Here is a 26,167-nt window from a genome sequence, read left to right as displayed (position 1 = left end):
AAATCTTGTTTCAAACCAATTCCCTTACGTACCCGTTAGCCATTCTATCAATTTGATCTTGAAAAAGTCTCTCCCGGAGCTTTTGAGTTGTTCGGATTTCGATTTCTTTCTGGGTCTGTTGCACAGCTCATATGCTAGACTCTCCTTTACCACCATCGTGTGATTCCCCTTGCTCTTGCCTCAGTATTTCCCTGCTTTGGGAAAGCCACGTTTCTCCTTTCTTGGTTGACCTGCTGTTTTTTGTGAACTACTTCCTCCAGTCCTTTTCAGGGGAAGAGTGAACTGGAGATACATTTTTTGATATTTATATATCTGCAAATGTCTTTAATCTACCCTCACATTTAATAGTTTGGGCATTAGGTACAGAATTGTAGCTTGTAAATGATCTTTCCTCAGAATTTTTAGGGTATGTTTTCATTGCCTCCTGGTTTTCAGTGTGGCTGTTGAGAAGCCTATTGGTATTCTGATTCCTGTTTCTTTATATGAAAACTGTTTTCTCTCCTTTCCTGTCTCTCTGGAAGATGGTAGGACCTTCTCTTTGCCCTCATGTTCTGAAATATCACAATGAGATGCTTTGATGTGCATCTTTTTTCGTGCATTGTTTCAGGCATTCAGTGGATTCTTTCAACCTGATTAATGTTCTTCAGGTTTTTTCTTAAAAAAATTTTTTTTACATTTATTTATTTTTGAGAGACAGAGCACAAGTGGGGGAGAGGGGCAGAGAGAGGGAGACACAGAATCTGAAGCAGGCTCCAGGCTCTGAGCTGTCAGCACAGAGCCCGACGCGGGGCTCGAACCCACAAACCATGAGATCATGACCTGAGCCAGTCAGATGCTTAACCGACTGACCCACCCACATGTTCCCTTCAGGTTTTTTTCTAAAATTTTTTTTGATGATCTCCCCTCTTTCTTTCTGTAACCCTATTATTCAGATATTCATCCAGTAATTTTCATATCCTTCCCCTTCTATTTTCCATATCTATTTTCTACTTCAATTTTGTCTTCCAATACTGAATTATTTGTGCTATCACATGTTAATTTCTAAAAGCTCTTTTATCTGTCTTCTGAATACTCATTTTTAGTGTCATGTTCTTATTTCATGAATGCAATATTTTCTCATTCTTTCTGAGTATGTTAATCAGTTTTTTTTTTATTTTTTCTTTTAAAGTTTTATTCTTTCTTCTGCACAATGTTTCATCCAAGTTTTCTTTTTTTCTCCCTTTTTTGATATCTCCTTTTCATGGTAAGTGTTTGCAATTATTGGGTGATGCTTGTCCATTCATTGAACAGTGAGGTATTAAAATACCAAGGGGCAGCTTTGTAAGCAAAGGGATATTGTTTTTGCAGGATGATGTGGTTGACCATTTTCTTGGGTGATGCCTATGCCAGCATCTTTAAATCTTTCTTTTTCCATTCATCAGTTGATGGACATTTAGGCTCTTTCCATAATTTGGCTATTGTTGAGAGTGCTGCTATAAACATTGGGGTACAATGGAGTACTACATGGCAATGAGAAAGAATGAAATATGGCCCTTTGTAGCAACGTGGATGGAACTGGAGAGTGTTATGCTAAGTGATGTAAGCCATACAGAGAAAGACAAATACCGTATGTTTTCACTCTTATGTGGATCCTGAGAAACTTAACAGAAACCCATGGGGGAGGGGAAGGAAAAAAAAAGGTTAGAGAGGGAGGGAGCCAAAGCATAAGAGACTCTTAAAAACTGAGAACAAACTGAGGGTTGATGGGGGGGGTGGGCAGGAGGGGAGGGTGGGTGATGGGTATTGAGGACGGCGCCTTTTGGGATGAGCACTGGGTGTTGTATGGAAACCAATTTGGCAATAAATTTCATATATTGAAAAAAAAAATCTTTCTTTTTAGGATGCTCATCTCCCTAATTAAAACTTCTGGTGTCTTGCCAATAGTCCGGCAGCTGAGGGGGTACAATGCTTGGAATTTCTACAGTAGTTGTGTAAACTTTCACTTCTCTCCTTGTCTTCAACTGCACTCAAATTTGTTGTTTACCAGCTTTGGGATCTGCTTTTTAGCTATTCTATAGGTAACTTCTCCAGATTTCTAGTAGGTCAGAGACAGTTAGGAATACAGGAATCTGATTCCTTAACAGACTTGCAGCCATGTATATACCTCCTTTTCCAGAGGAACATGATGTCTTTGATTTTCAGCCTTTTGGGATTTCTGTGGTTAAAATTAGACTTAGATTTCTAGGGTATGTATACTAACTCAGGTACCTTCTCCATCTGTTGTCCAGTTTCTAAAATTTTGTTCCCATTCTCTTTATGCCTAGAGGTTTTAAAATTTTTAAAAAAATTTTTAGAGATTTTTATTTTTATTTTTTATTTTTTATTTTTTTTAAATTTTTTTTCAACGTTTTTTATTTATTTTTGGGACAGAGAGAGACAGAGCATGAACGGGGGAGGGGCAGAGAGAGAGGGAGACACAGAATCGGAAACAGGCTCCAGGCTCTGAGCTGTCAGCACAGAGCCCGACGCGGGGCTCGAACTCACGGACCGTGAGATCATGACCTGAGCTGAAGTCAGCCGCTTAACCGACTGAGCCACCCAGGCGCCCCAGTCAACAATAGCCAAAGTATTGGGAGTGAGAAAATTATAGCTCTTTTAAAATATTTAATTGGCTGTTACACTCACAGTGGGTTGGACACTAAACTTGGTTTCAGGGGGTGTAAAACAGATAACCAGACCAAATGAGAGCAAAAGACCTTGTGGTTTGGTGCAGTAGAAGAAGAACTGACCGTAGGAGTCTGAGACGCTAATATCACTAGGGTCCAAGTAAATGACATTAATGTGTGAACTGGCTAAATAAAAATACCAGCATACTGAAAAGAGTATGCCATGTGTAAATGGATAGCAGTATTGGAAGATACTAACTTTTCAAAAGCAGTTATATATTTTTGTATTTATTTGTAATATTATAATTCTTGGATATTAATTAATTAATAATTAATTTATGTTTAAATGTTTATTTATTTATTTGGAGACAGAGAGGAAGGGAGGGAGGGAGGAGGGGCAGAGAGAGAGAGTAGTGAGAGAATCCCAATCGGGCTCTGCATTACTCGCGTGGAGCCGATGTGGGGCCTGAACTCACTAACTGTGAGATCATGACCTGAGTGGAGATCAAGAGTGGGATGCTTAACAGACTGAGCCACCCAGGAGCCCCTTGGATATTAATTTATTTTTAAAAATTCTTTTCCTTTTACCAAACATCTGGGCAGGATGAATTTTCCTGTGGGACCTGGTTTGTGGCCTCTCCAATGCTTAGGTCAAACTCTGGCTATTATCATTGGAATTGTCCCAGCACACTGGCTGGCCATGTATCAGGCATACCACTGAGAATAAAGCTGAATTAAATAAAGTCTATTTGCCTTTTCACATCAGAGACTTTATACCTGAAGTTTTTGTTTTTGTTTTTTTTTTTTTACATATAGGTACCTGTGGATTAATTGTGCCCATTATAGATACCCAGTCTCTAGTTTTCCTTCTTGCTTCTTTTATCCCTTTTGGTCATTTAACATCACTGTGCAAACCACATATAAATCGTGCCATTCATATGTGGCCATTTATATGTGGCTCTTTTAAAAGAATCATCTAGGAATGAGGCACAGTTGTAGGTTAAATTGATATGTGTTATTTGTTGTTTTCAATAATCTACATAGTCACTACATTCCAAAGTTATGTTAATTGAATTATTCAATAGAAAATAATAACATATGCATTATGGATTCATACTATTTGTAGCTTAAAAGTTGGGATTTATGTTTGAGGTCATAATCATTCCTCTAGTTTACATTTGAGGGGTTGAGACCTAGAGAAGTTAAATGACTTGTGAGGTTGTGCCTGGTACATAGTACATGTTGGAAAGAGTTAGAAAAGGAAGAGAAGACATGACCATGTGCTCAGGAAGCTTACAATCTCAAAGAAAGAGACAGGATGCCATACAAATATCGATTAGTCAGTATATAGAATACAAAATCAAGTAATGATACTTCATTACAATTATTCCTCATAGCTTAGAAATTCACTACAAACAAAGAAGAAAAAAAATGATACTATGACTCGAATACTGTACAATCTCCATGTTGTGTGGTTTTCCCCATCTTTGGTTCATGATCTTCCATTTCCTGTCAGTATTTTATGCTGGAAACTTTGTTGTTGTTTTTTTTTTTTTTCAAAAGTTTTGGGTAGTATTTATTTTTTATCTTTGAGAGAGAGACAAAGCACGAGCGGGGTAGGGGTAGAGAGTGAGGGAGACAGAATCTGAAGCAGGCTCCAGGCTCTGAGCGGTCAGCACAGAGCCCAATGCAGGGCTCGAACCATGAACTGTGAGATCATGCCCTGAGCCCAAATGGAATGCTTAACTGACTGAGCCATCCAGGTGCCCCTGTGCTGGATACTTTCATTATCAAATAACTAAGACTGGGAATGGGAGATGTATGAAAGAGTAATAATGAAGAGTAAATGTTAGTTAGCCAGCAGATAATTAGTTTGCAACAGAGTAAGCATTAAAATGAGTGCTCCCTTAAATTTAGTAAGGAGATATGGAGTATTTTTTAAGAATTTTATCATATTTCTTGCCACTTTCTATAATCTAATCTTGAGTCTTTCCTTACAAGGAAAGACTTTTCTTTTCATAAAGAAAATATAGAAAGTAATCACCTTATCTCCATTAAATACAAATGCTGTTCAGGAGACAATTGCTAAGTGAATGAAATTACAAATTAAATAATTCCATTTTCTTCCTAACATGTTAAAGTAAGAAAGACATAAATATCAAAAGACTAAGCCTATCATTTTAAAAATAAATGTCTCATGACTGGGAAAGTTTAAACACGTACAAAAATAAGGTGACAGCCTCTCATGAAAAGAAAATGCAAGCTTTGAATTTTGGCATTACATTTATAGATGATCTCCCAAGAAGATAAGTGAAAGGTATTATTCATTGCAGGAAACTGGAAGGTATAATATGATAGAATAAGGATCACATTTTTCTCTTTGAGGTGATTTATATTTAAATGAGTTCTCCATAATCCTTTAAACTGAAGTGCAAATTGGTTATCAAAGTCCTTTGCTGTAAGGGTTGTTTTACATAATAACGAATTTCACAAAAGTTCCTCAAAAGGAAATATTGATTTAGGCAACATCACAGGATAGTTCAGTCACAGAAACACTTTACATTACTGCCATAGACAGCATATAAAAAAACATCCTAAAATCTAAATTTCTCTATTAAGAAGTGTAGGCAGTGTTTTTTTGTTTTTGTTTTTGTTTTTTGTTTTTTTTTCAAATAAATGCTCAGTAGTGTGATTACTGGATAATATGGAAGTTCTATTTTTTATCTTTTGAGGACCCTCCATACTGTTTTCCATAGTGGAAAGTTACAATCCTACCCATGGTGCACAAGGGTTCCGTTTTCTCCACATCCTCACCAGCACTTGTTTCTTGTCTTTTTGATACTAGTCATTCTAACAAGTGTGATGTAATATTACTTTGTGGTCTCGGTTTGCATTTCCCTGGTGATTAGTGATGCTGAGCATCTTTTCATGCACCTGATGGCCATCTGTTTGTCTTCTTTAGAAAAATGTTCACTCAAATCTTTTGCCCATATCTTTTTATAGTAGAAAATATGCTGATAATAGAAATTTTTAATAAAAACAATTCTGTATTATCTATTTTTTCACATTCACATTGGTGAGAATCTGCCACATGCTAGGTATATGGCTCATGTTTTTAAAAAAATGGGTTGTGTGAAAACAGTAGGAAATGTTCATTTCCAGTTATATGCTTGTGTTAGTACCAATGCCAAACAGCTCTAATTACTGAGCCTTTACTCTGTGCTAATTACTGTGCCATATAAGTTACATGTGATATTTTATTTGTTTCTCACAAAGTGAGGTGGGGATTATTATCTTCATTCTATAAAGGAGAAGGCTCAGTCACTGGCATGTGAGAATCTGAACCAGAGTTTATATCTCTCATTCATTATGCTATACCACCAACTCACATCTGGCTTCTTTTCATTCTTGAGTCCTATATGGCTCATTGGCAGGAGGTAAAAGCTCTGGTCATCACCCCAGTGGTACGGTGAATGAATAGGCAGGTTCCTCTTTGCTGTAGCTCAGGGGCTCCCGGATCCCCACCAGTTCTCATCAATGAAGAGTAATCCAGGTAGCGTCACGTCAGTGAGATCCTGGGACCAGGCCCTGAGTGGAACCTGAGATTGAAACTACAAATGGGAAGGGCACTGGATTCACTCATGACACCTGGGTTCGAGACCTAGGTCTATCACTCACTAGTTAGGTGACTATGGAAAAATCAATTTACCTCCCTGAATCTTTGTATTTTTGTCTCTGAAATGAGGAGGCTGGATTTGAACCATGGCTTTCAAAACTATATTTTTTATTTTTTAAAAAGTGAAGCTCTTTTAGAATAGGAAGCCTTATGTTGAATCCCAATATTTAAAATAGATGCAGGTAGAACAAGGGCTGAGTTTAGAGGAAGCAAGAATTCATCTACCTCCCGGGCCTCCTTCTAACCTTCATCTTATCTCCAGGGAGCCTCTGAGGCATGTGAGGCCTTGCAGAACATGATGTGCACTCGCTCATCTCCAACTTTATCCCAGTTCTCATATTCTGTGATTTAAAAAATATCTGCAACCACATGACAAGGGCATTAGAATTGTATTAGAATACAAATAGGGTCAAGGCTGATAATTCAAAGGAGAGGGGAACATTAAGTTATAAAAGATATAATCAAATGACTTGGCCGCGGGTGGTCAGGGACATGCTCTTGATTTTGAGGATCCTGAAACTGGGTACTGAAGTTTTGCAGGGTTGTAGCAACGCAGGAGCTGGGCTTTATGATCACTGTTTTTGAAATCTGTTATATTTCTGCAGTTTGTTTATTTAAATATGAATATTATTTTAGTCTGACAGTGTTATTCCATTAATTGATTTTATTTTCTTAAAGTTGCTTGATATTGAGATATTAACTTGTAATTATGATATAATTATTATTATTACTATCAAAATATTTTTTCTTTTTAAAAAATATGAATTTTAGACAAATTGGTTCATGTTCTCCAAACAGTAAAAACTTAGATTGCATTGTTGCAACTCTTGGCTCAAAGACTTTATTCACGTATCTGTATTAAACTGTTAAACTCAGCCAGTGTCCCCCCGGCCCTGAGCTGTCCCTGTGATTGACAGTGTTTCACTGGTTTAATTCCGACGTGTCTGTGGCCACAGATCCTTTTCACTTACCTGCCTCCGCCTTCTGCTGCTTCTCAATTTTCTCCAGGCGCCCTAGCAAGGAGTCAATTTTCGTTTTGATCTGGGTTAATTCTTTCTTGATTGTCTGTAACTCATCTGACTTCACTGGAAAGGGGAAAAGGGAAAAAAAGCAATAGAACGTCAAATGTACCACGACTCATGGAAAACACAAGTCACAGACACCCCGTGTTTTCTCAAGACTATGTCAAATCACATAGGATACTTTTCAGTCTCATTGGTTTCTTGTTACTTCCAGTGATCCTAGAGTACCAGATGACATTGGGAATTACAGTGATTTTCAGTGACGTGAGCATTTGATATACTAGCATTTCATCTTTTCACTGTTAGGCAAAGGGACAGAGTAACCCAGAAACAGCTTATCAAATAACTAAAATGATACTAAACTCAGTTTTGGCAAATAGTAGAGTTAATCTGCACTGTAAAATGGATTCAGCTTGAAGAATGATAAAATCATGACAGGTATGTTAATACTGCTTTGAGATCTATGTTGTAATACATATTTGACAGGTCAATGACATTTTTAAATCTAGTTCCCTGGTATTTTATTGAAACCAGGATATAATACTTATCCTCTAAAGAAATGTTAGATGCTAGAGAAGTCTAGCAGAACTCTTGCCACTTCACCTACTCTTTTTTTTTTTTTTTAAAGTGAGGCAATGGGTTGTACATGCCCCCTTTTAAGCCGTGGGGCTGGAAGGAAGGAGATTCACTAAAGTTCCCACTGGTATTTAGCATGGTTTCAAAGAAAAACAAGTGGGGGGCTCGGGGGAGCTCAGTCGGTTAAGCGTCCACTTTAGTTCAGGTCATGATCTCACGGTTAGAGAGTTCAAGCTCTGCGTCGAGCTCTGTGCTGACGGCTCAGAGCCTGGAGCCTGCTTCAGATTCTGTGTGTTCCTCTCTCTGGCCCTCCCCTGCTCGTGCTCTGTCTCTCTCTGTCTCTCCCTCAAAAAATAAACATTGAAAAAATTTTAAAAAAACAAAGAAAAACAAGTAGGACTAACACAAGATTGGCAACCTTTCATTTTACCAAGTAAGATGTTAACAACAACAAACATCCTACTATCAACCTAATAATTATTTTGTAAAGAAAGGGCTTAAGAAAAGGACAATCTCCTATGTAAAGGACAATCGTTTCAATAAATATATTTATGTTTATGAAAAATTCATTGCAGCACTGTTCTTATTTTCTCCTTTTTCTGAGAACCGTTGGAAAATTTGCCATGAACCCACAAGAACCAGAGTATTAAAGATTTCAAAGCTATCACTACAGAACATCTACATCTGCCTATGAACTTTCAGTAGGTGGGTTTTCAGGTAGCCATGCCTCAGCAAAGATGCTTCAAGATCTGGGGCACAGATCTTGATTTCAGCCTATTAATTCTTCTCTGTCACTTTTGCTTTCAAGTTTATGATGATCTCAGCTTGGATATTTCCGAGAAATTTTGGAAGAAACTGAGTGTTTAGTTTAATTCTTTAGTCTCCAGGAAAACAATTATAATTAATAAAAACTAAATGCAATCTATGCTTGCTTGGAATGGAGATATTTGTCAACTAAGATATATGAGATAATATACATGATAACTTATGCACCAATATACATTAATTGCTCAAAGGAAGAACAGATTATTTCCAATATAAAAATGAGAGAACATTTTCTATTATAAAATCAGACATTTTTTATAAAAAGAAGCTTTTTATTTATGATGTAAAGTAGTTTGCAAAATAAAAACTGCAAGAATCCAGGACCCTGTGGGGTGTTCCTATTATAAAGAACCAAACTGAAAGTAGAACACGGTTTAAAATAGAGAATTGCTCCTTATGTCAATTATTTCAGAGACATCAAAGTACCATTGTGGAACTGCAGCTAAATTTGAAAAACATCATCTGTCACGATTGCAAATTGATTCCACTTTGAAGAATGATTTTTATTTCCTTTGATGGAAGCATGTCATGTAGTTTTACTTAAACCTATCAAATTTAATAGAAAATATTTTATCTTATAGCATTAGATTTCAATGCAGCAGAAATGGGACTGTGGCTGGAAGCTAATAGAATAGATGTTTTAGTAAGTAGAGCCACTTCTCAGCTCAGAAATGCAGTTGACTAATTTTAATTTATTTATCTCCTTAAAAAATAAACAAAAACCCCACCAATGCCCCATTTGTTAGAAACTACATTACAAGCCACTAGAAATCTAGGCTCACCAAGTAGGAACTTACCAGTGTCCAGGGAGTCAAGGCTGGCTTTAAGTCTAGACTCAAGTCTAGCACTGTAGGAACCCCTTTTAAGATCAAAGTCAGTCCATTATAAAATTTGAGTTTAATTAGTCCATGGTATTTAAGCTTAGAGGTAATAAGGATGTAATCTGGACAGGTTCTGTTTGCTTTTTCCTGTCTTTACCAGGAAATGCTGAACATTTCCAGCCTGTGCAAGTTGCCTGGCTTCAGTCTTGGAATGGCTAGCAGCAAAGGATCCTCAAGGCCTTGAAAAGCAAGGCTTCAAAATCGTTTTGGCTGCTTCTTGAGCAACTGGGAAAGCTGTTTTCTTATTGCATTTCAGTGCTATCCTTGGAAGAAGGCTGCCACTTACCTGGCCTAGTTGGTTATAGTCCTGTTTCTATCTTTCTTCAGTTGGATTCACAATCTATAGATTGGGTGTGGTTCTGTGCTAATGTGTCGGTTTCAGGATGGAGTTCCTGAGATGAGCCACCTCTATAGCTCATGTGATTCCCTCTCAAACTTTCCTCTGCCTTTTTTTTCTTGGGGGGTGGGATGGGCATGGGGCTCCTGTTAACCATTTCTCTGCTGCACCGCAGATTACATTAATCCCCTACTCCATCAAAATAGATGCATGTTTGGGGCGCCTGGGTGGCGCAGTCGGTTGAGCGTCCGACTTCGGCCAGGTCACGATCTCGCGGTCCGTGAGTTCGAGCCCCGCGTCGGGCTCTGGGCTGATGGCTCGGAGCCTGGAGCCTGCTTCCGATTCTGTGTCTCCCTCTCTCTCTGCCCCTCCCCCGTTCATGCTCTGTCTCTCTCTGTCCCAAAAATAAATAAAAAACGTTGAAAAAAAAAATTAAAAAAAAAAAATAGATGCATGTTTTACAAGTATAGATTTCTAAACTTAAAAATTTTTTAAATCTCTGCAACTTAGGTTTCTGATACTTTTCCAAAAAATAAAAATGAGTTCAGAATTAAGGGTCCAAAGTATTCCAGTTCATTTTCATTTCTTTTCACATCTTTTTTCCCCCTGTTCATTTTCTGCACACTCTCAATTGGGCTTCTGAATTCAATTTGCCCAGTCTACTGCATAGTGCCTTCATAGTGATAGTTATAAGTCATAAACCTTTCCTACGGAACACTTCTACAGTGTCCCCATTTCTATAGGAAAAAGGCCAGAAACCCACACACATGTGCACAAATGCTATAAACTGGTATTCAGGGTCTGCTCCAAAGTATATTTCCAGCTATAGATTCCATTTCTTCTCAAAGCAAACTCTTCACTTGAACAGATAATCTTAGTGCTTACTCAAATAGTGCATGGAACCAGATAGACTCTAGTTCACCTCTATGTCCCTTTGGGAAGTCACTCGTAATCACTAGGATTCAGGTTCAACATCTGCAATTTCCATTCTCTACTTTAGAAGCTTGTCATAAAAACCTAATGAGGTAATTCATATAAAGCACTTAGCACCATGCCCAGAACATTATAAAGCCCAGTAAATGGTAGTAGCAGAAGATACTATTTCTATGACTATTATTATTATTGCTATTATTATTATTTATATGTTTATCCCAGCAAAGACTCTCTGTATCCTGCAAATATATCTATTAAAATCCTATATGCTTTTTAGGGCTTCATTTAAGTCTTGCCTCTCCTGTGGATTCTTCTTTGAGTAACCCTCTGGAAGGTGCATCTCTCATCTATAATTTATTTAGTGGCATCTCATAATTACCGCTAGACACATACTGTGTATTAATTTTTACTTAGTATGTACACTTTTCATATTAAATTGTGAGCTTCTTGAGAGTGAAGGCCTGATTAGACACGGAAGAATTTCAGGAGTCATGCTTTTGAGTATTTTCTGTGTTTTAATAAATTTCTTCTTCTCTTATTGACTGATGAAGCTCCTGATGCATACCATGAGGTCCTGGGCTTTGAAGTCTGTCCTCCATAATTAGAAAATGTATTAACAGGTTTCAGAAGAGATTGTAAATTATGTTAGTACCTACTGAAAACTTTGTCTTTTCATCATTAACCAGAACCATAAAAAATTATTCAGACTGCAGATGAAGAAATTATTTTGATCTCTGACAAGGCAACATTTGAAAAAGAAGAAATTTTAGACAGCTGTTTGAAGAAGACATATTAATGGATTTATCACATCATAGGCTCTCAACAACCAAACTGTCTTGAATGGAGAGAAAGCATCCAATTCCTTCTTTTTCTTCCTTCCTTCCTTCCTTCCTTCTTCCCTCCTTCATTTCCTTCCTTTCTCTTTCTCTACTTCTTTTTTTCCCTTTTCTCTTTCTTTCTCTCTTTTTCTCCTTGCATGTTTAAGAGAATTTAACCCAGTGTCTTACACATGGGAAGAAATTAGAAAATTCCAGAAAATTTGTAGGTATGTGTATAAGTAGGTAGGGTCACTGGATGCAATTTCAACCTAACCAACAAATCTTATTTAAAGCTTTGTGTATGTACCAGACAGTAAATTGGAATTGAATGTCTAATGGAGAGATTGCAAGAAGTGCAAGAAGAAAATCAGCGTGGAAACATACTGTTTCTTAATCAGAAGCACTATGATAAAAGAATAAGCACACATAACTTTGGCAACCACACCTTTGCATTCATCCCTAATTCCACCTTAATTCTTCGAAATCCATAATCCTCATTTTCAAAGATACATTGTATAGACCATAGTGTCTTTATTTTTAGGTAGAGTATTAGATTGTGAGAGTCAGGAGTATTTTTTATTAAGAATAATGCAGAATACTTTTAATCAACTTGCTGTTACATAACTGTTATGCAAAAGCAACCCAATGTAGACAAGTTAGGGGCTTGGGAAAATGAGAGCCAATTACTAAAGGTTATGAATTTTACAATTTAAACTTTATTGATTTGAGAATTTGAGAAAATTGCTTTACTTCCCAATCAGCTCCAAATTACCTTCCCTTGACTCTTTCTAATTAATTTAGGCTTGCCTTTCTAATTAATTTAGGCTCTACTCACAACTGTTCATTGTTTCTTGAATGTATCTTGTGTTTTTAGACATCTATAGCTATGTTTTTGTTGTTTTTATTTGTCTGCCCTACACTCTCATCTCCTCTACCTGGTAAATGCCATTTAATTTTTAAATCCTCAGCTCAAATGTTTCCTAGAGAGTAAAGTCATTATCAGACTTGATCCTCTTCTTTAATAAACTCATCCTCTTTCTTCAGATGACACTTTAAATGATCTCTTCTTTAAAAAAAATCTCTCTTGCTAGGGTGCCTGGGTGGCTCAGTGGGTTAAGCATCCGACATCTGCTCAGGTCATTATCTTGTGGTTTGTGAGTTCAAGCCCCACGCTGGGCTCTGTGCTGACAGATCAGAGCCTGATCTGCTTTGGATTCTATGTCTCCTTCTCTCTCTACCCCTCCCCTGTTCATACTCTGCCCCCCCAAAAATAAATAAACATTAAAAAAATTAAAAATCTCTCTCCTTGACAAAAACAGGAACTGCTCTCATTTTTGACTCAAGTGTTGAACACATTTATTCAACAATATTCATGAAGATCTGTTATTGTCTGGTTTGCTCCCAAGAGCTGGGGATATATTCATAAACAAGAGACAGAAGTCCCTGAAATGATGGAACTTCCATCTAGCAGTGGAAGAAGACAACAAACAAATACATTTTATTTGTTTATGAATATAAGATGCATACAAGGGGGCGCCTGGGTGGCTCAGTTGGTTGAGCGTCCGACTTCAGCTCAGGCCACGATCTCGTGGTCTGTGAGTTCGAGCCCCGCGTCGGGCTCTGGGCTGATGGCTCAGAGCCTGGAGCCTACTTCCGATTCTGTGTCTCCCTCTCTCTCTGCCCCTCCCCCGTTCATGCTCTGTCTCTCTGTCTCAAAAATAAATAAATGTTAAAAAAAATTTTTTTTAAAAAAGATGCATACAAGTAGTTAGGGAAGACCTGGCTAGGGAGTAAGTACATTTAAAATTGTTAATTTTTAAAATTTGCATATAAGTAACATACATTGTTATATTAGTTTCAGGTGTACAATATAATGATTCAAGAATTTTATACAGTACTCAATGCTCATCATGACAAGTGTACTCTTAGTCCCTTTTATCTATTCCACCCATCCCCCCATCCACCTCCCCTCTGGTGACCATCAGTGTGTTCTTTGTATTTAAGAATTTTTTTTGTTTGTTTTGGGGTGCCTGGGTGGCTCAGTTGGTTGAGCTTCCGACTTCGGCTCAGGTCATGATCATTAAAAAAAAATTAAAAAAAAAAGAATTTTGTTTTGTTTTGTTTTTATTTGTCTCTCTTTTTCTTTGTTTATTTTGTGGTACAGCCCCTCTGTAAGAAATGTGGTGAAAACCTCAAGACAAGGGAAAGCAACCTGGCTATGTGGGCAGGCGTGACCTTCCTCAGGACTCTGTAACATAGGCCGCCCATTCAGACTGTATGTTACCATATACGGGAGACAAAGGAACAGAAATTGTATAAAAGGTAACCCTCTGCTGAGCTTTAGGCTCAGCCTTTTGGGTCTTAGCCCACTGAGCCTGTACTGGCACGAATAAAGCTGCTTCCTGGAAAGAAAAACATTGGTGTCTCGACTCTCTGTGTTTGACTCACTGCTACATTTCGTGGGGGCTCACCTGGGAGGTGGGGATGGTGTTTCACCTCCCTTGTCGCTGGGGTGTGAATCTCGGGTCACCAGGAGAGGTGACCTCACCTGTCTCCAGCAGACCGCTCAATCAGTAGGAGACTAGCCACCCCTGGCATGCTGGGGTGAGGTCCCCAGATGAACAAAAGAACCTGGTGAGGCCCAGGAACGAGATCAGGGAGTACCACCCATCAGACTGGTGAGAATCTGGGTTTGTTTTGGTAGACCTGCCCCTAAGAGGCAGAAGGGGAGCCTGATCATCTCCCAGAGCTACCTGAGTAGTTCCATAAGAAATGAAACCACAACTCTAAGGTGCTGGGAGCTGGGCAGTGGGTTGAAGTCACTGTGTGACTGTGTGTGAATGAGACAGACGAAAGGTTTTGACCTGACCAATGGGATGAAGCTAGTGTTGAGTCCCGATCCACGGTTCCATGGTGACCTCATATAGCTTAGGGCAGCGTCACACTTCCTCTGGGGTCCCTGATCCAGGTCAGGGCTTGATACTGAACCCACTAATGCTAACAAGTGCCTGAAATATCTCTGAGAGGAGAGCAGCCGGAAATGGACAAAGGGAGTGTGTGTCCTCTCCAAATTAGTCCCTCCCTTCTCCCTTTTCCCTCTCTTGTGTATGAAAGTTGTCTGTTAGGGGGAGGAAATGGGTGGAAAACAGAGTAAACTGACTCCCCTAGAGTGTATGTTGAGGAATTTCAAAAAGGGATATTCAGGAGATTAGGGTGTGAAATTAACTCCTAGAAAGCTCTGGAAATTCTGTGAAATTGATTGACCATCATTCGGGGTGGGCTGGCCCTCTGAGGGCTCACTTGATAAGGAACTAGTTAAGTGCTCAGAGTCGTTGTGGGGGATCCAGGCCACCCCACCCAATTTCCTTACATTGTTTGTTGGCAAGAACTGGTCCTATTCCACCCACCTTGGCTAAAAGTCTGTATTGAAGAGAACTGTAAAGTTATGATGGCTCATGTCACGGCTTCCTCCAAATGCCGGCCAAAAACTGAAAAACCATACTGTTGGGAGAGACTATGAGGGGACCCCACTGCCATATGCCCCACTGTACCCCTCATTGCCACCTGAGCCTCCAGCTGCCCTGGCGGCCAAAACCCCACCAGAGCCGGCCTCTAGTCTTGAGGCCCCGCCACCTCTAGCTCCACTGGCCTCTCCAGATGTGACTGGTTTGCCCAGACCACTGGTCCTAACCTCATACACCCCTCCTGGAAGGCGATTAGAAGATCAGGCCAGTGGAGACAGTCCCTTCTTGCAGCAACACTGGGGAGCCCTACAGATGCCACTGAGGGGAACTAGGGGACCTATTTACCAGGAAGGCTAGATCTGAGAAGGCCAGCGTGTTTTTCTGTACCAATCCTTTACCACTACAGACCTCCTAAATTGGAAGCACCAGACTCCCTCCTATATGGAGAAGCCCCATGCTGTGATTGAACTAATGCAGTCCATAATTCAAACCCATAAACCTACCTGGACAGACTGCTACCAACTCCTCCTGACCCTCTTTGACACGGAGGAGCATTGCCGAATTATCCAGGCAGCCCTAAAATGGTTGGAGGAGAATGCCCCTGCTGCGATGCTAGACACTCAGGCTTATGCTTGGGCTCACCTGCCTGGGGAGGACCCCAAATGGAACCCAAATGACTCAAGTGTAGATGGAGGGCTCGCAAAAACTGGATGGCATCAAGAAGCCCTTCTAAATGGCATGAAGGAATGGGGGAAGAGGACATGAATATGAGCAAAACATCAAAAGTGTTCCAGGGACCCAAGGAGAGCCTGAGCCAGTTCTATGAGAGACTATATGGGGCATTTCATCTCTACGTCCCTTTTGATCCAGAGGCGCCTGTCAACCAACAGACAGTCAATGCAGCTTTCATAGGTCAGGCACAAGGGGACATCCGGCACAAGTGGCAAAAGCTAGAGAGTTTTGCTGGCATGAATGCCAGTCAGTTGCTGGAAGTAGCAACTAAGGTGTTTGTCAACAGTGACCAGGTGGGGTGGAGGGAAGAATGCCAGAAGATGCAGAAAAAGGTAGACTTGTTAGCTGCTGCCTTGATGGAGCAGTTGGAAAGCTCCCAGAAAGGTGCCCCACAGGGATAGGGCTGGGGCCAAAAAGGTATTGCAGGGAGGATCATCTCACCCAGGATCAAAGTTAGGATGGAATCACTGTGCTCACTGTTGTCGGGAGGTCCACAGGAAAAATTAATGCACTCTGCAGCTGACTAATTCTCAGCAGGGCCCCAAACAGAAAGAAAGAGGCCATATGGTCCAGGGCCAGTACCAACCAGTATCACAACCTCATGGGGCCCCCAAAGATGATTTTGTGGGGCTAACTGCCATGGAAGACTATGAGGAGGACTAAGACAGAGTGGGCTCTATTTTGTTAGCCTGCCAAGAGCCTATGGTCCAAAAGAATGTGGAGGGCCAACCCATCAACTTCATGGTAGATACTGGGGTGAACACCCGAGGTGACCCAACCCGTGGGCCTCCTCTCACAGAGACAAGCCACCATTGTGGGGGCCATGGGCCGTTGGACATGCCATCCTGTCCTGCTTCCTTGGAGATGCAGGTTAGGTGGGCATGAAATCATCCATGAATTCCTGTACCTCCCTGACTGCCCCGTGGCTTTAATGGGTCGGGACCTGTTGGGAAAGCTGCGGGCCCAGATAACTTTCAACTCCCACAGACAAGCTGCTTTGACCCTACAAAAGCCAGAAGCAAAGATTATGACTCTCATGATTCCCCAAGGGGAACAATGGTGCCTCTACAGTCTCATGGAGGAGCTACAACAGGGACCTAAGCTTCCCTTCAGAGCACTAGGGGTGTGGGGTGAGGACAACTCACCAGAACTGGCCCAGAACATACCTCCAGTAATTGTAGAACTAAAGCCAGGGGCAGGACCCATTTTCCAAAAATAATATTTCATCCTTTGTAAGGCACACATGGGAATACAAAAGCACCTGGAGAGACTTCTAAAATATGGGATCCTCCAACCCTGTCAGTCATCTTGGAACATGCCTCTCCTACCAGTCCAGAAGCTGGGCACCAGTGACTATCGGCCAATCCAAGATCTGTATGCAATAAGCCAGGCTGCTGTCACCCTGCACCTGATTGTCCTGAACCTATACACTCTCTTGGGTCTTATCCCTGCTGAAGCTGCCTTCTTCATATGACTAGACTTCAAGGATGCCTTCTTCTGCATCCTACTGGCCTCCCAGAGTCAACCGATCTTCACCTTCCAGTGGGAGAATCCTGAAAATGGTGACAAGGTCCGGGTGACTTGGACCAGATTGCCTCAGGGGTTCAAAAACTCCCCAACTATTTTTGGCATGGCAGTAGCCTCAGACCTAAGAGCCTTCCCAGTGGATCAAAATGGCTGTATTCTGCTTCAGTATGTAGATGATTTACTGCTGGTTGGAAGGTCTCAAGAGGATTACATGGAAGGAACTCGGCAGCTCCTTACCACCACCACCACCACCACCCCCACCCCCCATGGGACACTGGCTATAAGGTTTCAAGGAAAAGGCCCGAATCTGTCAATAGAAAGTCAAGTACCTTGGCTTTCACCTCTCCCAGGGGCAGCACCAACTCGGCCTAGAGAGAAAAACAAGCCGTTTGTTTAATCCTGGTCACGTTGACCCAACATCAGGTTCTGGAGTTTCTCAGGGCCGTAGGTTTCTGTAGAATCTAAATACCTAACTTCTCAGTCTTGGCAAAACCCCTTTATGAGACCACAAAGAGGGGAGAGCGGGAACCTCTGTTATGGGAGCCTTTGAAGAGATAAAATGGGCCCTCACCAACATGCCTGGTCTGGGGCTCCCAGACATGTCCAAGCCCTTCTTCTTATATGTTCATGAACATACTGGAGTCGCAATAGGAGTTGTAACCCAGATGTTGGGGTCATGGCATCCCCCGGTGGCATATCTCTTCAAGCAGCTTGACTCTGTTGCCCAAGGCTGGCTATCCTGCCTATGGGCCCTCTTAGTGCCTGAGGATGACAAGTTAACTATGGGACAAGAGTTGACAGTCTGAGAGCTACATTCAGTATTGACATTAATGGAGTACAGGGGACAATACTGGCTAACCAACGCCCAGATGATGAGATATCAGGGAATGCTGTGTGAAAACCTGTGCATTCATCTAGAAGTAGTGCAGACCCTAAACCCTGCAACCCTACTGCCTGTGGGGCCAGGTCAACCAGAACATGAACATGACTGCACTGAAGTCATGGATGAGGTGTTCTCCAGCTGACCAGACTTGAGGGACATCCCCTCAAGGGCGTCCGATGTTGAGTGTTTCTCTGACGGTAGCGGTTTTGTGAAAGAGGGAGAACATCTTACAGGGTACTCCATGGTGACCCTGAATTCTATTATATCAGCCAAACCCCTGCCAAGGGGGACTTTGGCACAGAAGGCAGAGCTCATCGCATTAACCCCAGCCCTCCAACGGGTGGCAGGGATATGTGTTAATATATACACAGACTCTAAGTATGCCATCACCACCCTCCACTGTACACGGGGCTTTATGTAAAGAGAAGGATCTAATAACCTCAGGAGGAAAAGACATAAAGTAAGGAAATCCTTGAACTCTTAGACGCTGTGTGGGCCCCTAAAAGAGTGGCAGTCATGCATTGATGCATGCATCAAGGGAAGACCCCATGGCTGCAAACTCTAAGGCAGACAGAGAGGCAAAGCTAGCAGCCTCCAAAGGAACAGTGGAATCAGCGGCTTTAACTGCTGCACTGTTCCCTAGTCCACTGGCAGAATGGGACCCTAATTACTCAGAACATGAGAGTACTTGGTTTAAGACTGAAAATGGAAGCTACCTCCCAGGTGGATGGGGGAAATTTGAAGATGGCTGAGTAGCAATTCCTGAGGCCCTGTCTCCAGCTTTTGTCAAGAAGTTCCATCAGGAAACACATACTACCAGGACAGCTCTCGAGACTACGTTGAGACGACATTTCTACATCCTTCGACTCTCCAGCATAGCCTGAGTAGTATGCTAGCAATATGAAATGTGTGCCTGGAATAACCCACATCAGGAACCCAAGGCCTACCCTAGGGTGCAGAGTGTTGGGGGAACCCCGTTTGAAAATATCATGGTGGACTTCACTGAGCTTTCCCAGGTCCAAGGCTGTAAATATCTGTTGGTTTTTGTGTGCACTTTCTCAGGCTGGATGGAAACCTTCCTACTCGCATAGAAAAGGCACATGAAGTGGCCCAACTTCTTATAAAAGAAATCATTCCTTGATTTGGGATCCCTCTCACTATGGAATCAGATAACAGGCCAGCAATTGTGGCTGAGCTGGTGCAGCTGGTGGCAAAGGGGTTAAAGATCCCAAAGATCACCTGGAAGTTACACATGGCATATTGACCCCAGGGCTCCGGGAAGGTGGAACGAATGAATGGAACCCTGAAGCTTCAATTAAGTAAACTATGTCAGGAAACCCACCTACACTGGGACCAGGCATTGCCAATCACCTTGTTACGAATCAGGTGTAGCCCCCCAAAGCAGACGGGATTCTGCCCTTATGAAATCCTTTATGGCTGCCCTCCCCCCATTATCAAGGGCATAAAGGAGGATCTAAATGAAATAGACAATCTAACCCTAAGGGAACAGATGCGGGCTCTTGACTCTACCCTAACCACCTTACGCCACTGGGTTAGGGAGCGATTAGCTGTGAGTCTGACCACAGACGCTCACCCCTTTAAACCAGGAGATGCTGAATGGGTGAAGGAGTGGAATGTCAAATCCCTAAAACCCCTCTGGAGGGGCCTGCTCACTGTCATTTTGTCCACCCCTACTGCAGTAAAGGTAGCTGAGGTGGGTCCCTGGATTCACCACAGCAGAGTGAAGTCGGCATTTTGAAACTGGGAGTGCATTCCTGTTCCATCAATGCCATGCAAGCTGACCATACAGAAGAAGCAATCTGCAATTCCAGAGGCTCTGGGAGACTGCAGCTCTCCTTTAGTCACTCCGGAAGCTGACTACACACAGCAGAAGCTTGAGGAATCAATGATCTGGTGGAACAAACACACTGTCCTTATTTTCTGTATCTGTTTCCTTATGATGATGCACTGTCCTGCTTTGTTTCTTACTGTTCTTGTGGTTCTTGCTCTACTTTTCACCATAGGATTGGCAGAGGCCACCCTGGCTGGTTGGACGTGTGGTGAGAGATTTCTGTTAGCACTCACCTTCCCTTTGTGGATAGGATGCTTTGTTGGTATTGGTTGCTTCTAATCTGGTCCCCTTCTGTAGACCTCGATTCCTCATTAGGTGACCCGTATGGTCACATAACCAGATCAGGCCAGGAAGTCACTTGGATTTTACTATACCATGCCCACTTCTCATGCCAAGGAAAAGTCCTGGGGACTTGCAGACACAATAAGACCACCTATTCTATCTGCCAATGGAAGAGTCAATACACATGCTATGACCCATAATAAACCCCCAGTGAAGACTGGTTAGAAGTCTGATCCTACCAAGTGGGGGGCCTTGGTCAGCTGGACACAAATTGCTACCCCAAAATGACCAATGTCAATGCTGTTTGATGTATGTGTGGTTGTAGGTATTGGCCCAGAGGCACCTGTCATATGAAAAAAGTGGGCACTTGTCATAGAGGGCCCAAGGACTCTTGATATATACCATGTGGAGGGTTAGATTGGGAGAAGAAATACTGACTCAATGACAAATACATGTGTGAGGAAAACAGTTCACGTGCCTATACACCTGAGTTTTTATGCCCCAGCTGGAGCTGTGTTTCATGAGCTACTTGGAAAAAAGAAGGCAACAATAGCACTCCTTCAAAAGGGGTGGGGGGTGCTATATCAGGTTGTCAATCAAAGGCCTGTAACCCTGTTAATTTTACCATCATTAACCCAAATGGCAATGGGGCACCCAAATTGGCATCTGGATCTGTTGGCAAGGCAGAGACACAGGGACTATGCTATATTTCAAGAGAGTCACTACCCCCCATCCAACCATGTCCCATCAAGTCTTCCACTCCTTCTATGAAATAAGAAGTAGCCCCCTTCCCATTTCAGTCACAGCAAGGAACTTGTTTCTAGCCCTAGCAGAGACTATAGCTCAGACTCTGAAGATCTCTTCTTGCTGTGTATGTGGGGGAACTAACATGGGAGATCAAAGGCCATGGGAGGCTAGAGAATTAGATCCCTGTGAACCTTGTGATGAAACAAAATACCCCAGTCCTACTACTGGGGTTTGGCTCCTCAAAACCTAAATTATTGGGAAAAACTGCCTTGCCTGGTGGGGAAGAAAGTTCACCATCTCCATTGGAAGCTTAATGTACCTAGGCCAAAGATTTTAGAACTCATCTGCCAAGGAAACCCAATGGTGGGGGTCCCCAGATCACATTGAGCCAGATCCCCACCCCTTGTCTAACTCCTCTCATCTCTGAGGGGCCTAGGACAATGTCCATGTGGCCATCGAATGGTGGGCCCCAGGTGGACTATACTGGATATGTGGAAGGACAGCCTATATAGTACTTCCCTCAGGCTGGTCAGGGTCATGTCTGATAAGAACTATTCATCCATGTTACTTCCTGTTCCCACTAGTCAGAGGGGAACATTTGGGAGTCCAAGTGTATTGGGACAGGGAGATTCAAAGGAAATGGTGTGCCCTACAAATTGGCAACTGGAAAGATGATGAATGGCCTCCTGAGTGTATAATCCAATATTACAGCCCTGCCACCTGGGCAGAGGATGGGTCCTGGGGCTACCACACTCCCATTTACATGCTAAGGCACATAGTCAAACAGTTGTATAAATTATTACCAATGAAACCACCAGAGTTCTTAACTTACTAGCCAAGCAGCAAACCAAAATGCACAGTGATATCTATCAAAATGGCTTGGCCTTAGATTCCTTGCTTGCTTCTGAGGGAGGTGTTTATGGAAAGTTTAACCTGAGCAACTGCTGCCTACAGACAGGAAATGGAGGAAAAGTCACAGAGGAGATGACAGATCGAATGAGAAAGGTTGCTCATGTCCCAGTCCAAACCTGGAAAGGTTGGGGCTCCAGGGAGTTATTTGGTGGATGATTTTCAACTCTCAGGGGATTCAAAACCCTCATGGGAATTATCCTCTTGAATTTTGGGAGCTTGCTTAATCCTACCTTGCCTAGGTCTCCTGGTTATACAGTCTGTCTCCATCCTCATTGAGGTAATGGTCAAAAGGAAAATGGCCACACGTGATGATGTTATGGAAATATAAACTCTCAACCAAGATGATGTTCTTTAAACCAAAATAGGGGGTCTGAGCATCAAAGGGTGGAATGTGGTAGATCTCCTCCTTAAGGAATGTGGGGAAAACCTCAAGACAAGGGAAGGCAACCTGGCTATGTGTGCGTGTACGACATTCCTCATGACTCCGTAACATAGACCTGCGGATCAGACTTGTGTTACCATATATGGGAGACAAAGTAGCAAAGACTGTACAAAAGGCAACTCCCTGCTGAGCTAGGGGCTCAGCCTTTTGGGTCTTAGCCTGCTGAGTCTGCTTAGCCTGCTGGCATGAATAAAGCTGCTTCCTGGAAAGAAAAGGCTCTGTGTCCCAACTCTCTGTGTGTGATTCACTGCTACAATTTGTTTCTTAAATTCCACATTTGATGAGCATCATTCAGACTCTGTGATGTGAAAAGACTTAAGGGGCAAAGGTAGAAGCAATGAGATCACTAAGGAGACTGTGGAAATAATTCAAGGGACAGATGGCAGACTGGATTGGACCAAGGAACTAGCAGTTGGGTGGTGAGAAGTAAATAGATTCTGCATATACTCTAAAGTTGAGGGGAAAGGATTTGTGGATGGATTGGAGATAAAGTGTAGGTGAAAGAGGAAAGTCAGAGAGAACTCCAAAATGTTTGGCTTAAATAACTGGAGGGACGGAATTGCCATTTATGAGGATAGGGGAAGACTTAGGGAGGTTAAGGCTGTAGGGGGATATCATAAGTTTTGCTTTAGATTTGTTAATTGTGAGATGCCTCTTAGTATCCAAATACAAGTGATAAAGAGGCAGTTGGGTATATGAGTCTGGAGCTTATGGGAGAGATCAAAGGTAGAAAAATAAATTTGGGAGTAACCAGAGACAGTATTTTATTTTATTAAATAGGCTGAGTTTGCCCTAGTAGTTGAGAATATATACCTAACAGGTGTTTTAGAAGACATCAATAATGCTATCTGATGTGGGAAACAAAGGCAGAAGGAAATGGCAGATAAAATTAAATTTCCTTATAACCTGCAGCCCATTAACAAATACTTGAGGCTGGCAGAGTAAAACGTTTCTCCAGGAACTCCCTACTGTCTTAATGTTAATGCTTTGATAAAGGGAAAAACCGCTTTAGCCTGACAATAGCTAGGCCTCCAGTATCCTGTGTCTTCTTTAGTATGTTAAAATCCCTTTGGAACCTTCCCCTTCCCAAGTATATAATTAGTGTCTCTTCATGGTCCTGAACAGCTTTTTCTGCCCATGGGTCCTGTCCCTGTGCTTTAATAAAATCACCTTTTGCACCAAAGATGTCTCAAGAATTCTTTCTTGGCCATCAGCTCCAAACCCCACTATTATTCCAAAAACCCCATCACTATCTTCATGGTGCAGCCACTCTGGAAAACAGTATGGAGGTTCCTCAAAAAGTTAAAAACAGAACTACCCTATGACCCAGGAATTGAACTGCTAGGTATTTACCCAAAGGCTACAAAAATGCAGATTCGAAGGGGTATATGTGCCCCAATGCTTATAGCAGCATTATCAACAATAGCCAAATTATGGAAAGAGCCCAAATGTCCATTGGCTGATGAATGGATAAACAAAATGTGATATATATACAGAATGGAATATTACTCAGCCATAAAAAAAAACAAAATCTTGCATTTGCAATGGTGTGGATGGAGCTAGAATGTATTATGCTAAGTGAAATATGTCAGTCAGAGAAAGACAAATACCATATGATTTCATTCATATGTGGAATTTAAGAAACAAAATGGATGAATATAGGAGGAAGAAAAAAGTAGAGACAGAGGCAAACCATGAAACAGACTCAACTATAGAGAACAAACCGAGGGTTGCTGGAGGGAATGTGGGTGGGAGGATGGGCTAATGGGTGATGGGTACTAAGGAGGGCACTTGCTGTGATGAACACTGGGCATTGTATGTAAGTGATGAATCACTAAATTCCACTCCTGAAACTAATATTATACTATATGTTAACTAACTAGAATTGAAATAAAAAACTTGAAACAAGCAAAATAATATTATCTTCAAAGGAAAAATGTCTTTTCCTTTTCCTTTAGATAAATTTTACAACAAAACCCTGCAAAAGTACAGACAAAAGAAAACATACTGTCATAATAAGAAAATGTTTGGTTGTCCAGAGGCAATACTTTATTTTTCTATGAGTGATCATAGGACTTGAATTTAGAATTATTCTTCAAGATCAGCAAAATGATAAGTGAATAAAGATAAAGTTCCGAGAACAAATTACTTTAGCTTGCTTTTAGGCAAGAACAATACTAGAGAAGCTAGGAGTCAGGTTACATCATACAGATAATCTTAAATATTTTTCCTAAACCATCACTATAGTATTTTACTTTGGAAAAAAAAAAAAAAAGAAGCCACATTAAATCATTTCAGACCTGCTCTCTCTAAAGAGTTCAATGATTTGGTGATAAATGTTATTACATTCTGATACAGTCAACAAGATAATGTTTGTGCCTTTTCCTGAGAGATGAGATATAATCCAAAAAGGAAATTAGGCATATGAGATGATACCATCTTTTCATATCAAAAGATGTGTGCATCTCTGATTTATGTGGTGAAAAATTTTCAATTTATTTTAGTCACCTGTGGGTCAAGTCTATTCAGGGACAAATAAAGAATCTTTAGTTAACTGTCTAGATCAGTGCTCTTAACAGAGGGTAATGACCTGCATGGGACATTTTGCAATGTCAGGAGACATTTTTGATTGTCACAGTTTAGAGAGGTGGCGGGCATCTTGTGGGCTTCTGGTCTGCTAAACATTGTACAGCATACAGAATAGCCCCCCACACCACACCAAAGAGTTATCTGATCAGAAATGTCAATAGCGTCAAGCCTTAGAAACCCTAGTCTAAATAACTACGTACCCTCCTTCACCAACACCATGTTTATTAGGAACAATTTTGAAAAGTTAAAAATGTTTGCAACCAGGTGGACAATAATTAACAATAATTCACATTAATTTGTTTCTTTTTTTATTTTTTTAAAATTTTTTAAATGTTTTTATTTATTTTTGAGGGAGAGAGAGAGATAGAGCATGAACGGGGGAGGAGCAAAGAGGGAGGGAGACACAGAATCTGAAGCAGGCTCCAGGCTCTGAGCTGTCAGCACTGAGCCAGACGCGGGGCTTGAACTCACCAACTGTGAGATCATGACCTGAACTGAAGCCAGATGCTCAACCAGCTGAGCCACCCGGGCGCCCCTGTTTCTCTTTTTATTTACTTTCCCCAGCCTTTGATAAATTACTTAAATATAAATAATAAGGGAATAACTATAATTTGCATAGAACTTAATTTATCAGTTGTGTTTACATACACTACTTCATCAGTAAAGGAATTTGAGAACCTGACAATTTACATGACATTCTCGAAGTCATATAGTGACTTTGTGTAATGTAATAATCTGAACAGGATTCAGGCTTAAACCTAGGTCTTTTGACCATGAATTCTACACTCTTTATTGTGCCATGCAGTTCATTTGATGGGAACTATATGATTGTCAGTTTCAGTTCTTTCTCTCACTATGCACTAAGAAACCGTGTTAATTTTAATTCAGTCAAATCCAGAAAAAATGAAGACCACTGGTTTCCATAAAGTGTATTTTAAGAAATCTTTATCATTATCACTTCAATTTTTCTACTTCTGCTTCTGTTTGTCCCTTTCTTCTTATTCATATATTTGAAGCTAGTTGA

General features: G+C 41.2%; 1 protein-coding gene across 7 annotated transcripts in view; it reads right to left on the bottom strand.

Moving 5' to 3' along the window:
• RALYL (RALY RNA binding protein like) overlaps positions 1-26,167 on the bottom strand; it is a 723,330-nt gene that overhangs the window by 45,750 nt on the left and 651,413 nt on the right. For all 7 annotated transcript variants that reach the window (XM_058698440.1, XM_058698443.1, XM_058698437.1 and 4 more), the window contains one exon: positions 7,293-7,406. In XM_058698440.1, coding sequence (XP_058554423.1) covers positions 7,293-7,406 — 114 coding nt within the window. The remainder of the gene's footprint in view (positions 1-7,292; positions 7,407-26,167) is intronic.

Source organism: Neofelis nebulosa, chromosome 14 (assembly GCF_028018385.1).
Source record: "Neofelis nebulosa isolate mNeoNeb1 chromosome 14, mNeoNeb1.pri, whole genome shotgun sequence".
Taxonomy (NCBI): Eukaryota; Metazoa; Chordata; class Mammalia; order Carnivora; family Felidae; genus Neofelis; species Neofelis nebulosa.
Note: the sequence above shows the minus strand (reverse complement) of the source record. Positions and strands in the feature narration are given on the sequence as shown.